The following is a 13903-nucleotide window of genomic DNA, read 5'->3' on the forward strand; positions in this document are numbered from 1 at the left end:
GAGGCAGCCGCCTGCAGGGGAGGGACCCAGAGAGGGACGAGGGGTCCTCACCCGGCCTCGACCCGGAGCGGGTGGGGAGGGTTCACCGACCCCTGTGGCTCCGCACGGTCCAGCTGCTGCCGGCGCCATAGCGACGTCACCTTGGCCTTAGACAGGACCACCCTGTCAAGGGACCGAGAGAGGCTCGAGGATGCAACCCAAGCCCCGGCGACCTCCCGCGACACCACAGGGACTCCCGCAGGAGTTTGCGACGAGGCAGAGACGCCGTGGCCTGAAGAAGGTGGCCCAGTGGAGCCGCACCCTAAAAGAGCCACACCCTCCAAGCCTGGATCCGAACCAGTCGGCGCCGGAGCCACCGGCGAAGCCGCCCGCCGACGCCCCAGAAGGGGAAGGACGGGGAGACTCCAGCGAGGCCTGCAAAGCCGTTGCATATGTCTTCATTTGGACTCTCGATGCCCCAACATCGGGGACCGGTGGATAGGACGACATGCGGGCCACATTACCCGCGGAGAGTCCAGGCCCCCGGTATGCCGGAACCCAGCCCCTGGGGACAAACTGCAACACTTACCCACCGGGGAGCGATGCTCACGTGACATCGGAGAAGGGCGAGGACGACGACCACGGCCGAACCTGAAGCCGTCCGCAGAAGTAGACCGAGGGGGGGGGGACGTCGACCTGGTGAGACGCTCCAAAAGAAGTTTCACGCGGCACTCCCGCCGCGTCTTCGGCTTCTACTGTTGACAGGCCTCGCAGTCGGTAGTGCTGTGATCCTCCCCCAAACACCGCATACAAATGAGGTGCGGGTCTGTCGCCGACATAAGACCCCCCACAAAACGTACAAGTTTTGAAGCCCGAAGGCATTCGCATACTGTTCCACCAAAAGAATGGAGAAAAAAGGGGCCCGAAACAGGCCCATAGCAAACAAACTGACATAGGCGCGTTGGGGCTGGTCTTATGTGACCTCGATGACATCACGTGTGCAGACGACGCCTGAGCGGAGACGCGTGATTTTGCCCCACCCCGGCGCGCAGGGATGCTGTGGCAAAAAAGTTTCCGGATCCAGTCTCACGCCTGGGGATAATTCTACGTGTTGGAATCTGCGGCTACTAGTCTCTATCAGATTACTATTTACTCTAACCTATGTGAGGGAGGGTGGAAGATTCACAACTTATAGGTGGAAAGAAAAGCACCCTCAAGCACTAGATCTAATTTCAGATATACGGCAGCAGAACGGAAAATTGAGACTGGAAGACTGTGCAGCAGTTTGCAGCAAAGGATACGGGTTTTATGGGGTGAAACACAAAGGACTCCTACAGGAGCTGCATTAATTTTATTAGGCATCTGCAACATGAATGGGCTGAATATGGGGGCACTGCAGAGACCGATGCAACAGTAGGAAAATAATATATTTTCTAGTTTTGGTATATAGTGTCTCTTTGGTAAGATGCCTACATGCAAGCAATGGGGACGTTGAGGTAAGGGAATTGATCCAACCCTGCATCTTCCTAACCATCCCTTTAATTCTATTCACCAGATGTATACCCAACTCTTCACTGTAACTATATTGTCATTTACTCTAAAATGTAAATTTACAGAACTGACAATACTGCAGAAAAGCATAGTTACAATATCAATCCACACACAAACACCCGGTCACAGCTCTCAAAGCTGGGAAGCTTCTTACTTATTTATAAAAATGTATTATTCAGACCTGTAGCAGCAAATACCTTAAACAGGAAAATAAAAACAAAGAAAACAAAGAAAAGTGGAAATCAGAAGGACAATTGTGTCTCCAAAGACATTCACCCACCCTGGTTCCAATAGGAGGCTTTTATCTTCCTTGTAAACTTACAATGTTCGTTTTTATTTTATTCTTTATATTTTGAAAGTGAAAAGAAAGAATATAGTCTTTGTTTTCCTTCTTTTGTTTTAAATATTTGTCCTATGTATTTACAGAAGCCATAAGATTGTTCTAATTGCAGTCCCGAAAGCATTAAGAGCACCTTCCACAGTAGAATGATTCCCTTTTATTGTACTTTACAAGATAAATCGGTAAGCACTCCATCCAGAACGAGGAGGACTTTTGCTGTTGCGTGTGGTTGTTATAATCGTCATTTCCATCTCTTGGCTTAAACTCCTTCAGTTCCAAAGGGGATGCACTGTTTCTCGTCATTTAATCATTTTTGCTTTTGTTTAATTTTGTAGCAAGCTGTGAGGCAAGCAGTAAGATCGGATGACACAAACCAAGGATCAATCGGATGATTTTCCACACCTAACTCACCTCAAATCTTCTCTCTCTTCAACCAACCATTGGAAAGCAAAAAAACTGAAACATGAGCTGTGTACAAAGGGGAGGAGGGTTTAGTTGATTTGTCTGTTTTTTATCCCATCATACCATTTGTTTCTGCAAACTACAAATATCATTAAAAAAAACTGCTCCGCAAATTCAAGAATCGTAAAATAATAAATAAATTGTATTCTTTTGCTACCTCAAAACTGATGTTGGACTTTTTTCCAATAGCTGTGTGGGCTTGGTTTAAAAGGAAACAAAGTATTTAAAATAAGATTTTATAAATAGTGTGATTTTGTTTCAATATTTCACCTTTATGTGTAAAGTGGTCTTGTGCCTCCCCTTCCGCCCTCGTACCTTTTTCTCTCTCTTCATGATCTCAGTTACCAATCAATATTTACTCCCATCCCCCACTCGTGCGCGTGTAAGGGAAATGCTTTATTTCTGACAAGGAATAGGCCTTGCTGCACTGTGATTGGCGATGATGGAAACCTTTTTTTAAAAAAAAATACTTAAATTCTTTCTTGCAGGGGTAGGGTTTTGTATGCTTTCGGTTGCTGCATGTGTAAGTAAATTTAGTTTTTAGCCGCTGAAAAGTTTCTAGCTGCCCTCCGACTCCTCTTCGGCCTCCCGAAGCCACGTAAAAAAAGCTGTAACTGATTTTAGTGCTACGCCCTTGCCGTTCTGCTCTGCGGGGTCCTTGCTCGCCTCCCATCTGTAAAATGCGTCTTCTGATATCACTTCTTCATCATATAGGCAATCAAAAAACATCCGTAGAAGATCTGCGAGTGATAACAGATAAAAGAGAGGATTAATAGTCAGATGTAGAGTGTGCAAACTACAGAAGTTATCACAGGGTCAAATGGACTATCACATTTGGTTGCACTGGTTAGAAAATGAGTGTAAAATGCAGTGCCCTTTGTGGCCACCACTTAAGTTGTCAACAAGCTGTATAAAGACACATTTTTCGCTCAAAAAACACCTCTTACCCTCATAACAGAAGTAAAAAATTAACCTTGCATTCCCAGTCTAATGTTGGTTCAGCTGGAAGAGCCCACCTGAACTATAATCATCACAACTAGGACCATGGTTTTATTTGCAACCTCAATTAGATATAGAACGGTGTGCATACATAAATATAAACATATATATCTATAGAGAGAGCGAGATACAGTATACATGCAAATGCGCAGTTTAATATTCTATTGCTTACCATTGCAAAGTGTGGGGAGTGCCCATGACTTATAGGAGGCAAAGCCTCCAGTGAGTCATGACACCTCTCCATCAGCAATGGTAAACACTATATTATTATACACTGCACTTCTGCATATATGGTTTATGGCATAGCATTTTTCATTGGCACTTGTTTGAACAAATTGTACTTAACGAAAATCAAAATGCTAAGGACTAAATTAGCTTGAAATCGGACGCGTTTCGCCTGACCTGCAGGCCAGGCAAAACGCGTCCGATAGCGACTGACTAATAAAGAATTTGAACCCTACACATGGCGTTGTCATCCTTGGTTTGCGAGGTTGCTGAATAATACATATATATATACATATACATTATAGAGAGACAAAGAGAGCAAGAGAAAGATAGATACGTGTATGTATGCACAAAACTAATCGTACTTCCACTTCAACCTTTTGATTTGTCAGTGAAAAGTAAAAAATATACACAAACATTGTGTTTGGTTTGGACCTCTATTAGGTGCCTCCTTGTGTCGAGACAAAGCTATGCTTCTCTGACCAGCTCTAATGAGAGAGCGAAACATGAGTCAGAAGATGCTTATATTTATTTCAAGATGGCTTGGATGGCATTTTACTAATCCAAAGGTTTAATACGGTGCCTCTAGAGGTAAAAGACTCTTCTAAATTTTCAGTTTGGTATGGACAGCAATAGCTAATACTATCAGTGCAGGTGCATTGATGATGAGAAAGAGGTTATGCGTAAGAGTCAACCTAAAGATAACTTTAACCTAGATTTTTGCAATGGCATTTATCCCCTACTAACCTGTGAAAAGATTTCACTGCAATTTAGAATTAAATAGGGACTAGGAAAATAATGGAAGCCTAAGCAAAGAGGTCTCAAAGAAATTCCCAATTAAACAGTGTTGCTCCAGGAAGAAGCCTGGAGATCGTAATGTCTACAGTTCACACAGCTGGAATAATCTCTGACAGACGCATATCTTGAGAACGCCACCTTAAACTTGATGGGTCGTACCTATCCAAATAAAGGTAGGGGGGTACAACCCATTTTAACAGTGGCTGAACTCCATGCATGACGTAGCTATGTCTGATGCATGACATAGTCTATCTGGCAATGTTGGCCTTAGGAGCTGCTCAACTGGCAGCATTGCCCTCAAAGAAAAAAGGAGTCCAAAGAAGTATGTCTCAGTAAAATATTGTGAAAGAATCTGGGGCACAAACTGACTAAAGCATGCTGAAGGAACTGTAGGATTAAGGATGCCATTAGCTCAAAAGATTCGTACATCAGCATGGCCAACTTCGGATTAAGCTTCTAGGGGCAGCAGAATGCCAAAACAAAGCAGAACCAATTAATCAGACCAACCAGATGTATATTGACTGTCTCAGTTTTTGAGAAAAACTCCAAAGGTGTGTTCTAGGTAACCACTATGGGTGCATGGAAGGTTTTGCAGTGAACCACTTGTGTGTCTTTCATATTGTTAAAAAAACACATGACACTATGTACTGAACATGAGAACAGGGTGGAGTTCATCGCTAAGACCCAGTGACATAACTTCAACCATTTGGTTTAGTATTGGGCTCTAGTATAGTACACAACCAGGTCTGCTGTGGACAACCCCAGCATTCAAGCTGAACAATGGCAGACAGGGGTACAGCACTCCCCTTTTCTCCAAAGACTCTCCTCTAAGAGGCTATGTTGTATCTTGGCAGATGATGCAATAGATGAAAGTACTTAACATGGCAAAATGATGCAGTGGCCACAAGGACCACTGCACACACAGGTTTATCCTCATTTTATGGAGAGCTGCACGTGTATTCAGAGAAAAATCAGCCTGACTGAATTGGTTCTGATAATCCTTTTTTTAAAGTTGAACCACTTTTTATGAATATTTCACCTCTAGTGGAGCTTACCAGACTGAATAAACCAACCTCGCCAAAGCCTTTTTGTTAAAAGAACAAAGAAAACATGCTTGAGTCACAACCAAACCAGACTGTATGTTTAGAAAAGAAAAAGATAAGCTAATTAGAAAGTACCCGTCCTTAACCCCTCTATTTCTATTCTCATGCCTAGGTCTTTTTATTTAACAGCCTCTTCCTGTCCTAACTCCTTTCTTCCAAAAACCTAATTTTCTATGGAGGAATGAAGGTAGACCTCACATCCTGGTAAACCCCTCTTCCTTTCTCTTCCTCCTCGTCTAGCCCTCCATTATAAAATGTGAAGCTCGATCACCAAGTCCTGGAGAGAAAAAAAATGTACTTGAGCAATGATGAAATTAATGTGCATGGAAAGACCAGTGTTCATGGTCGTAAAAGCCGTAGTGAGGTGGAGTTTGAACATCAGCAACTTCTGCTCTTCAGACACCTTCCCTTAGTTGAGTATGATTACTCGCCAAGCATGAGACACACAGTTTATGAAGGTCAGCTACTTTAAACAGTCGACTGCATGACACGTAGCTAAAAAGGGATTACAGTGCCAAAAGCTACTTGATCTCAAGAAAGAAATACTTTGATGGGGAAAAAAAGGATCAGGTACATCATAGAGGTAGTTAATAAGAAAAGTGGCATAGGATGCAGACTTCATACATAAAAGATAAAAGGGACCAGAGAATGCATGCATAATGAAAGGGATGGGGAAATGCTGAAATGCTGTATATGATTATGGGATTAGTACTGAACAGAAAAAGCTCTTTATTTAAACAGCTGTAGACGATGTTTCCCGTTCAACCACTAGTTGGCAAGGATACACACCATGTGAGAATGGTGAAAAAATCATGATGCAAGAAAATGCAAATAAAACCAGCTATGACAACTGGAAACATCTCTATAAGGATCAATGTATACATTAAAATATCTGAGCAATGGCAACACTATTGAATATCCTGTTTCAGGGAAGCGGAAAAAAAGAAATATCAACTCCTTTGGAGCAGGAGACTTAACTCGCATTCTTCTGATGATGCAAAAAAACAAGGGCGTAGTTTGAGGAGAACTAAGATGAAAACTGATGCTGCTCTGGAGATCATAACTTTCAGAGATGTTGCTTTCCATGTGACGCTATCCAATACACTTTCCAACAAGGAAAATAAGAACCCAATTGTTAACCGTCAGCAAACAACTACTGCTGGCATGGTGGGGAACATTCCTACTATTCTCCAACATAGATGTGTATGGGAAAAGGCAAACACGTTGGTTGTGAAAACAAAATCCCACAATCAATCAGTAATGCCCACACCACATATAATGCTGTTCGGTGCCCCTTTCCGAACAATAGGTTTTCTGATATTAGAGAAATGTTATAAATGGCTACGGGTAAAGCCTATAACTAAGGACATGAGGAGCATGTTTACCTCGAAGTTGGATCTTAGATTACATACTGCTTTTTGGTTAGGCTTTATGCGTGACCGCATTTGAATCAGTTGTTCGGGATCAGGGTAGGTGAGTGTATGTTGGTTGGGTAAGATGATTGTGAAAAACGATACGTATCTGCAATAAAGATCTTCAATAAACCAAAGTTTTTTGAGTGCAAAGTCAGACTGTGCATGACACAACGCAGCATTCACACCATAGATTTTTTCGTGTTAAACTGTTAAAGACTATTTGAATTGTGAATTGTAAAGTTATGAACAGATGGTGAATTTTAGGATGTAAGCCTAAAGATTTTTCTGTTTTTACCACTGCGTAGTATTGTGGGAAGTGTAATGGCTTCAAGCAGTTATGCCAAGATGAAATAGCAGAGCACCGCCAACTTAGCAAATCCCGCACATATGGGGGTAAAGCAATCTTCTCAAATAGGCATCTTGAAAATCCATGCACTGACATTTTTACTTGTGAACCAATACCGTTTCAATTTATGAGAACTGAAAAGATGGTGTATTTTATAATTGTATGTAGTAACTTATTTTACTACCATATAGGTTTTATGATTCCTTTGCATCTTTAGCGTTGTATTGTGGAAAAATAATGGTTTGAATTAACTATGCAACCTGGTAATAAAACGGAGAAAAACCTGACTATTTGAATTGAAAATTAAGTGCTAGAAAAATCACGTCTCTTTCTACGTTTCCAACGTGGCATAACTTCACACAGAGCAGTCCTGCGCTTTAAACCAGAATCACACACTGCGATAATGTTCATAGGAATCCAAGGCATTGTTATAGTGTGCTGTTCAATGGACAACTGTTATCAATTTAGGGGATCCCTATTTTTGAGCACAGTGACAAATTGGCAAGACTTACTGCTCTGGTAATCCTAGCTAAAAGATTGAGCTGCAACTTTTTCCTGCTCTGTGTAGATTCACAGATGCAGAGGGAAGTGTGCTCTCCTTGAAGGTGTGAACGATGTCAGGATGGAGGAGCAATTATTTTAATGGACAAAGGAAACAAATGCATTTGCCCTGCACTTCTGTTTAAGCTTAGTTGTGCTTTGGTTTGCCATGATGTAAGAGCACCATGCCATTAGGCACTCCCCGACAAACTACTTGAGAGGATTGTCTGCTCTTTCCCATGTACTCATGTTATCGCTTTATTGGCAGTGTTGATGGTTTTGAGCTGCAGCTACTTTTATTCTTTGTGGGGTAAAAGTTACGGCTATTGAACTTAATTTATTACTTTATGAGGTTTTATTTCTTTTTCTGTCACAACATGAAGCAGCCTTAATGAGTGATCTATTGTCTGTAGTGGATGCAAAATTTATATCAATGTTCTATCACATTTTTTGCCCTGTTATCCATTTTATGTTTCACGGATCAAAATAATATTATGCCACAGATGTGTGTAAAGCAGCCTTGAAACAATAGGCAAGTAACTTGTATGAGATGCACAGTCCGATTTGGTTGTGTTCGGGGAAAATGTGACCTTATAGGAAAGACTTCTTGGGTACTTTGACAATTGATTATTTGGATAAATCTAAACAGGTGAGCTGACAATAATTTAACCCAATTAAAGGCATGTCACCGTGTAGAAGGCAGATAAGAAAAGGTGCATACTTACTGGCAGGTTGATCAAGCTTTGCTATTAAAGCTTGAAGTGCATAAAGTGCTTCTAGTTCTCGCTCTGTATCCGAGTCCAGGTACTTGAGTAAGACGGGCACTCTCTGCTTAATATTTGCAGTGTCCACACGAAAGGAAGAACTGTCCCCTGTAGAATAAGAAAAGAGTAAAACATAACATTTCAGTCAGATTTACATGTTTGCAATTTTTTGCAAGATGTTTTTTTATTTCTAGTTATTATCAATGTTTTGTCTTGGCATGATTGCCAGGTCTGATATAAATCTGAAGTCTTCCCTCTATTTGAAAAACTCTGTAAACTGTATACATTTGTAATTCTGCAAATATTTAGTTCGAAATATCTCAAATTAAGTAACCTTTCCATCATAGTATTCTTGCAGATGTATACAAATTAAAGAACCCCTTCAAAAACCTTGCATTCGTCTCTGCTGTCCTGTTGGGACGGTAGCCCACAATCTGAACATGGCCATCTGGAGAGTCTGATCTGAAAAGCTACAACAGAGTACACTACAAGTTTCTTGTACATCTGTAGAGGGGTGTGCCTGACGTAACAGCAACAATATGGCAGAACACAGTACATTAATCTATTAAAAACATTCATAGTGTCCAATTCAGAAATTAAAAGCCCAGGAAACATTTTTTTCATACTGTTTGATGCAAACAAGTTTCTTACCTCAAGTTAGAATCTTTCCGTTAGTTATACTACCTTACCATGGATTCCTCACCTGCACCGACCCCCCAGCACATGACTGAAACCAAAAGGTTTCCTACTAATTGTTCCCACAAGCCAGTAGGTGTCGCCATCGAACTCTGTGACCACCTTACACTACTTTCAAAGAGACAACTCTGAGACGTATATAGTTGCCACATCTGTATGCTAATGTCAGTTTTCATTTTAACCTCATCACCTTCCAACACAGAACAGTAATTGAGCTCATAAAATAACAGTGTGCAAGACCTAATTTCTGCCCTTTTTAGAACCCAAATTGTTCACTCCACAGAACAGGGAGGAGGAGGGCGGTAGGCAGTCTGCAGTTAGAAAGAACATCCACCAGAAAGAGCGTAATCAAAAGCCAAGTAAGAAATTGGTTACAGACCTCTAATTCCAGCTCTCCAACATTGGTAACTTTTCTATATTCACATGCTTGACTCATTCTCAGACGTCAGGCTGGGAATACCCGTTACATTTAAAATAGCAGTATATAGTGTTAAAATGCCCATAGGCGTGAAATATCATATTTAGCAGCACACCCACCTCATTTGAAAGAACTCAAACTTCAGCCAATGAGGTGAAAGCCTAAGTTGATCTACTCCCCCCTAGAGGTCACCATAGCTTAGATTTTCAAAGCACTAGTGTAATAAGCGTATATAATGAAGGAGCTTTTGGCCGGGATTAGAGAGAGGGTCGCATGTTAATATATAATAAATAACTAATTTCTTCTCCAACATTAGATCTTTTGTATGATCACATGCTTGAACGAGAACAGCAAGCAGTACACATTTTAAGACGTAACAAAAGCGGGAAGCAGGCTCACATTTATTAAAACTGTTTTGCCAGTACTGCCTGTCCCACTGCTGCATCAGCTTCTGCGTCCATGTCTAGGCAGTTGTGCTTTAGGAACATATGTTTGCCCTTTCAGGTGGCTCCGTGGCAGATGTCTTTCAAAGACACACCATCAAAGAGTGCCGTAGTTGATGTCATGCTCCTAGTGGAATAAGCCCTCACTTTACTGTTGACAGGGTGCTTAGTTAGCCTTGGCATGTCAGAAGGTAATACAGGCTGAGAGCCAACCAGCTATCCACTGTTTGGACAGGGGATGACCTCTTTGTGGTTGTCCAGATGAGACAAAACAGCTGGTCTGATGCACGCGTGTTCTTTGTTTTGTCTAAGTAAAACTAGAGACATTTATGCAAGTACAATGAATGCAACACATTTTCTGCTGTTGTAGATGGATTTAGGAAGAAATATTTCAGAAGGACAGGTTCATTTAAGTGGAAGTCAGTAGCAACCTTGAGTATAAATCTTGAGTTGGTACTCAAAATTACTTTAACTTACTAGATGGACACCTGCCTGATAAAACTATTTCTTAGATATATAAAAAGCTGATCAATAATATGTCAGACCCACTTCGTGCACTCCGGGAAAAGTGGTCGGGGGATGGAATTGAGATGGATGATGAGGAATAGCAAGATGCTGTTTCCTTGCCTAGGGCCGTGGCTATACCAGCGCGCCTCCAACTAGTGCAACTAAAAATCCTCCATAGGGTGTACGTGACGGGACCCCAGCTGGTGCGGATGGGTAAAGTGGACCGGGTGATTGGGGGGGGAACTGTAGACGGGGATGTGGCCAAGAGGGTACGTTTATGCACATCATTTGGGAGTGCGACCTCATTCAACCCTATTGGCGCAGGATACACAACACCATTAACACAGTGCTCACCACCCAGCTTGGTCCAGAGGCCCGCAGATGCCTATTGAATATTTGGGAGCCAACAGACTTGAACACTTCCTTACACAGTGGGTCACACTAGGGCTTATGCTAGCTAAGAGAAACATCGCACAGTTATGGGGAGCGTCAAATCCTCCAACACTGGATAAATGGGAAAAAGACCTGGACTGGTCCATGTTTAGGGAGAAGATGGTCTATGTGGCTCGGGGTTGTCCTAAATAGTGGTCCCGCGTGTGGGGTTTGTGGAATTACTATCGGGGATTATATATGCCAACCGCCCGTGCTATTAGCTATGACGATCCCCCTTCCCCTTAAATCTTACGGTGATATATTGCAATGTTTGATTTTACTTGTTGTCCCTACAATGCCAGATTTACTTCCTTCCTCTGTATTAGAACTAAAGAGCTGATGTAGGTTAACAAAAAGTTTTTTTTTAAATTACTTTAACTTTTGTGAATCTGCGGAAAGGTTCCTTGCTTGAATCTCACTCACTTTCCTTGCAGATGTCAATGCTAGGAGAAGCGCGGTCTTCCATGAGTCGAATTTCAGATGTGCCTTATGTATCAGTTCAAAAGGTGGTAGCAGTAGATCCAAATTGCGGTACCATGCTGTCCAATTTAGTGACTTGGAGTTGTGATAGAGATTCTCTCCATGGTGCCTGGAAAATATCTCAGGAAGCACTTTTACAAGAGTGGCTGGACTTGCTGATAACTGAAGGCGATCTCTGTACCAGCATTGGCGTAGCCATGCCAGAGCAATGAGGATAAGAGTGCAATGATCTATCTTTGCCTTCCTCAGCACTCTTGGGATCAGGGCAAACGGAGAAAGGTTTGGGCTCAACTGATGAAAGGGGCATTGCCCATTGTCCCTGGATGCTAAACCTGATTCGGAATCACCAGTATTTGCTGTTGTCTGGAGTGGAAAACAGATCAATCATAGATCAACCCAATCAACTGAATATGTAGTTGACTTGGCTCAGTTCCCACATGTGAAAGTTGCTAAGAGTTTCAGCCTGATCGGTGTGGCAGCCCGGAAGGTGTTCTACAGCAATGGGAATCTTGTGAGAAATGGCCCAGTCCCACATCAATTGAGCCTCTTCTGAGAGAGTTCTGGACTGTTTCCCTCTGTGCTTGGCTATATAGGACATAGACAACGTGTTTTCCGTTCTGACTGACTTGTTAACTTACTAAAATGGGGAGGAACTCTTGAAAACCTATATGTATGTCATGGAGTTTCAACACACTGATGTGAAGTGTCTTTTCTAAATCTGACCATAGGCCTCTGGTTGAGAGTTCTTGGGGGTGAGCTTGCCATTCATCCATAGAGTCCTTCATTCAAATTTGCTGGAACCCTCCACCACAACAATGCCTGTTTACCCATCTTGTGACGCTTTCGATTGTATCTTCCCATGATCCTTCAATCTGCTTCCATTGAAAGGAAAATGCTACTTACCAGTATGCATCTGTTCTTGGCATGTAGAGATGGAGATCACTACACTATGCATTAGATCGCCACCCGGTGTTGCGCTCGGATGATTGCATGTTGTTGTCGTCTTGGAAGAAGTCTTTTGTAGTCACAAGATAGGTGACTCCTCCCATGGACGATAGTGCACATGGGCATCTGCTCCATCCTTAGATTGTTTTTCGCCGTGATGGGAAATGATGGAGGTAGTAGAAGTAAAGAAAAGATGTCCATGCGTGTGCATCTAAGTAAGATAGAAACTGGAACAGATACAAGTCCCGAGGAGGCGGGAGGGCGTGTAATGATCTGCAGCTCTACATGCCAAGAACAGATGCATACTGGTGGGTAGCATTTTCCGTTCGAGGCATATGAGCTGCAGATACTACACTATGCATCGATTGTGCAGCAGTGTCTCCCCTAGCGGTGGTCACCTGTATCTGTTGCAGTTGTTTGAAAGAGTTTTAAGAACAGCTTGGCCTACTGCAGCTTGCTGTTTGGCTTGCACATCAACACAGTAGTGTTTAGTGAAGGTGTGAGTTGTAGACCATGTTGCTGCCTTGCATATGTCTTCTAAGGGGATGTTCCCTAAGAAAGCCATGGAAGCTCCTAGCTTGCGTGTGGAGTGCACTCTAGGAGGAACGATTAATGTATGTTTTGCTTTTTGATAGCAGGCTTGTATACATTTTACAATCCACCTTGCAATTCCACCCTTAGAGATGGGGTTGCCTTTATGAGGTGGAGAGAAAGATACAAATAATTGTTTTGTCTTCCGAAAAGATGTAGTCCTATCTATATAGTAGAGAAGAGCTCTTTTAACGTCTAGAGTGTGTAGAGCTCTTTCTGCTACAGAGTCCGGGTTTTGGAAAAACACTGGTAACTCTACGGATTGGTTTAAATGAAAAGGAGTAATTAACTTTGGAAGGAATTTAGGATTAGTTCTTAGAACAACTTTGTTACGATGTAGTTGCAAGAAAGGTTCTTGTATAGTTAAAGCTTGTATCTCACTTACTCTTCTAAGAGAGGTGATAGAAATAAGGAAAGCGGTTTTCCATGTGAGGAATTGCAATTCACATTTGTGTAGAGTCTTCTAAGTACTACACTAGTATTTACAGCTCAAGATGCAGTATCGGCAACGTCTAGTGCGCACTTAATTGAGGCATTAGAAATTAGTTTGCCTTCCTGTATAAGATCATTTGCTTGTGCCTTATATTGATCAGGTAGATGGTCTAGCAGTTTCTCTAACTGATCATAATGAGCCCTATCATATCGGGAAAGGAGGGCTTGTGTATTAGGTATACGCCATATGTTGGTAGCTTGTGCGGCTATTCTTTTGCCTGAGGCATCTATGACCTTGGATTCTTTATCAGGTGGAGGTGCCTCACCTGAAGTTTGTGAGTTTGCTCTCTTCCTAGCATTGGAGACGACTAGGGAATCTAATGTTAGTTGCCCTTTAATGTAGGCTGGATCTGCAGGTGCAGGCCTATATTTTTTCT

At 42.2% G+C, this 13903-nt stretch overlaps 1 protein-coding gene across 28 annotated transcripts in view; it reads right to left on the minus strand.

The window, feature by feature from the left end:
* Positions 1-1829: 1829 nt before the first annotated feature.
* Positions 1830-13903, minus strand: part of EIF4G3 (eukaryotic translation initiation factor 4 gamma 3) — a 1432461-nt gene continuing 1420387 nt past the window's right edge. For all 28 annotated transcript variants that reach the window (XM_086921648.1, XM_086921654.1, XM_086921652.1 and 25 more), the window contains 2 exons: positions 8484-8630; positions 1830-3072 (listed from right to left, as the gene is read on the minus strand). In XM_086921648.1, coding sequence (XP_086777774.1) covers positions 2891-3072; positions 8484-8630 — 329 coding nt within the window. In that variant the 3' untranslated portion in view covers positions 1830-2890. The remainder of the gene's footprint in view (positions 3073-8483; positions 8631-13903) is intronic.

The sequence above is a fragment of the Lissotriton vulgaris genome, chromosome 5, assembly GCF_964263255.1.
Source record: "Lissotriton vulgaris chromosome 5, aLisVul1.2, whole genome shotgun sequence".
In the NCBI taxonomy this organism is placed as follows: domain Eukaryota; kingdom Metazoa; phylum Chordata; class Amphibia; order Caudata; family Salamandridae; genus Lissotriton; species Lissotriton vulgaris.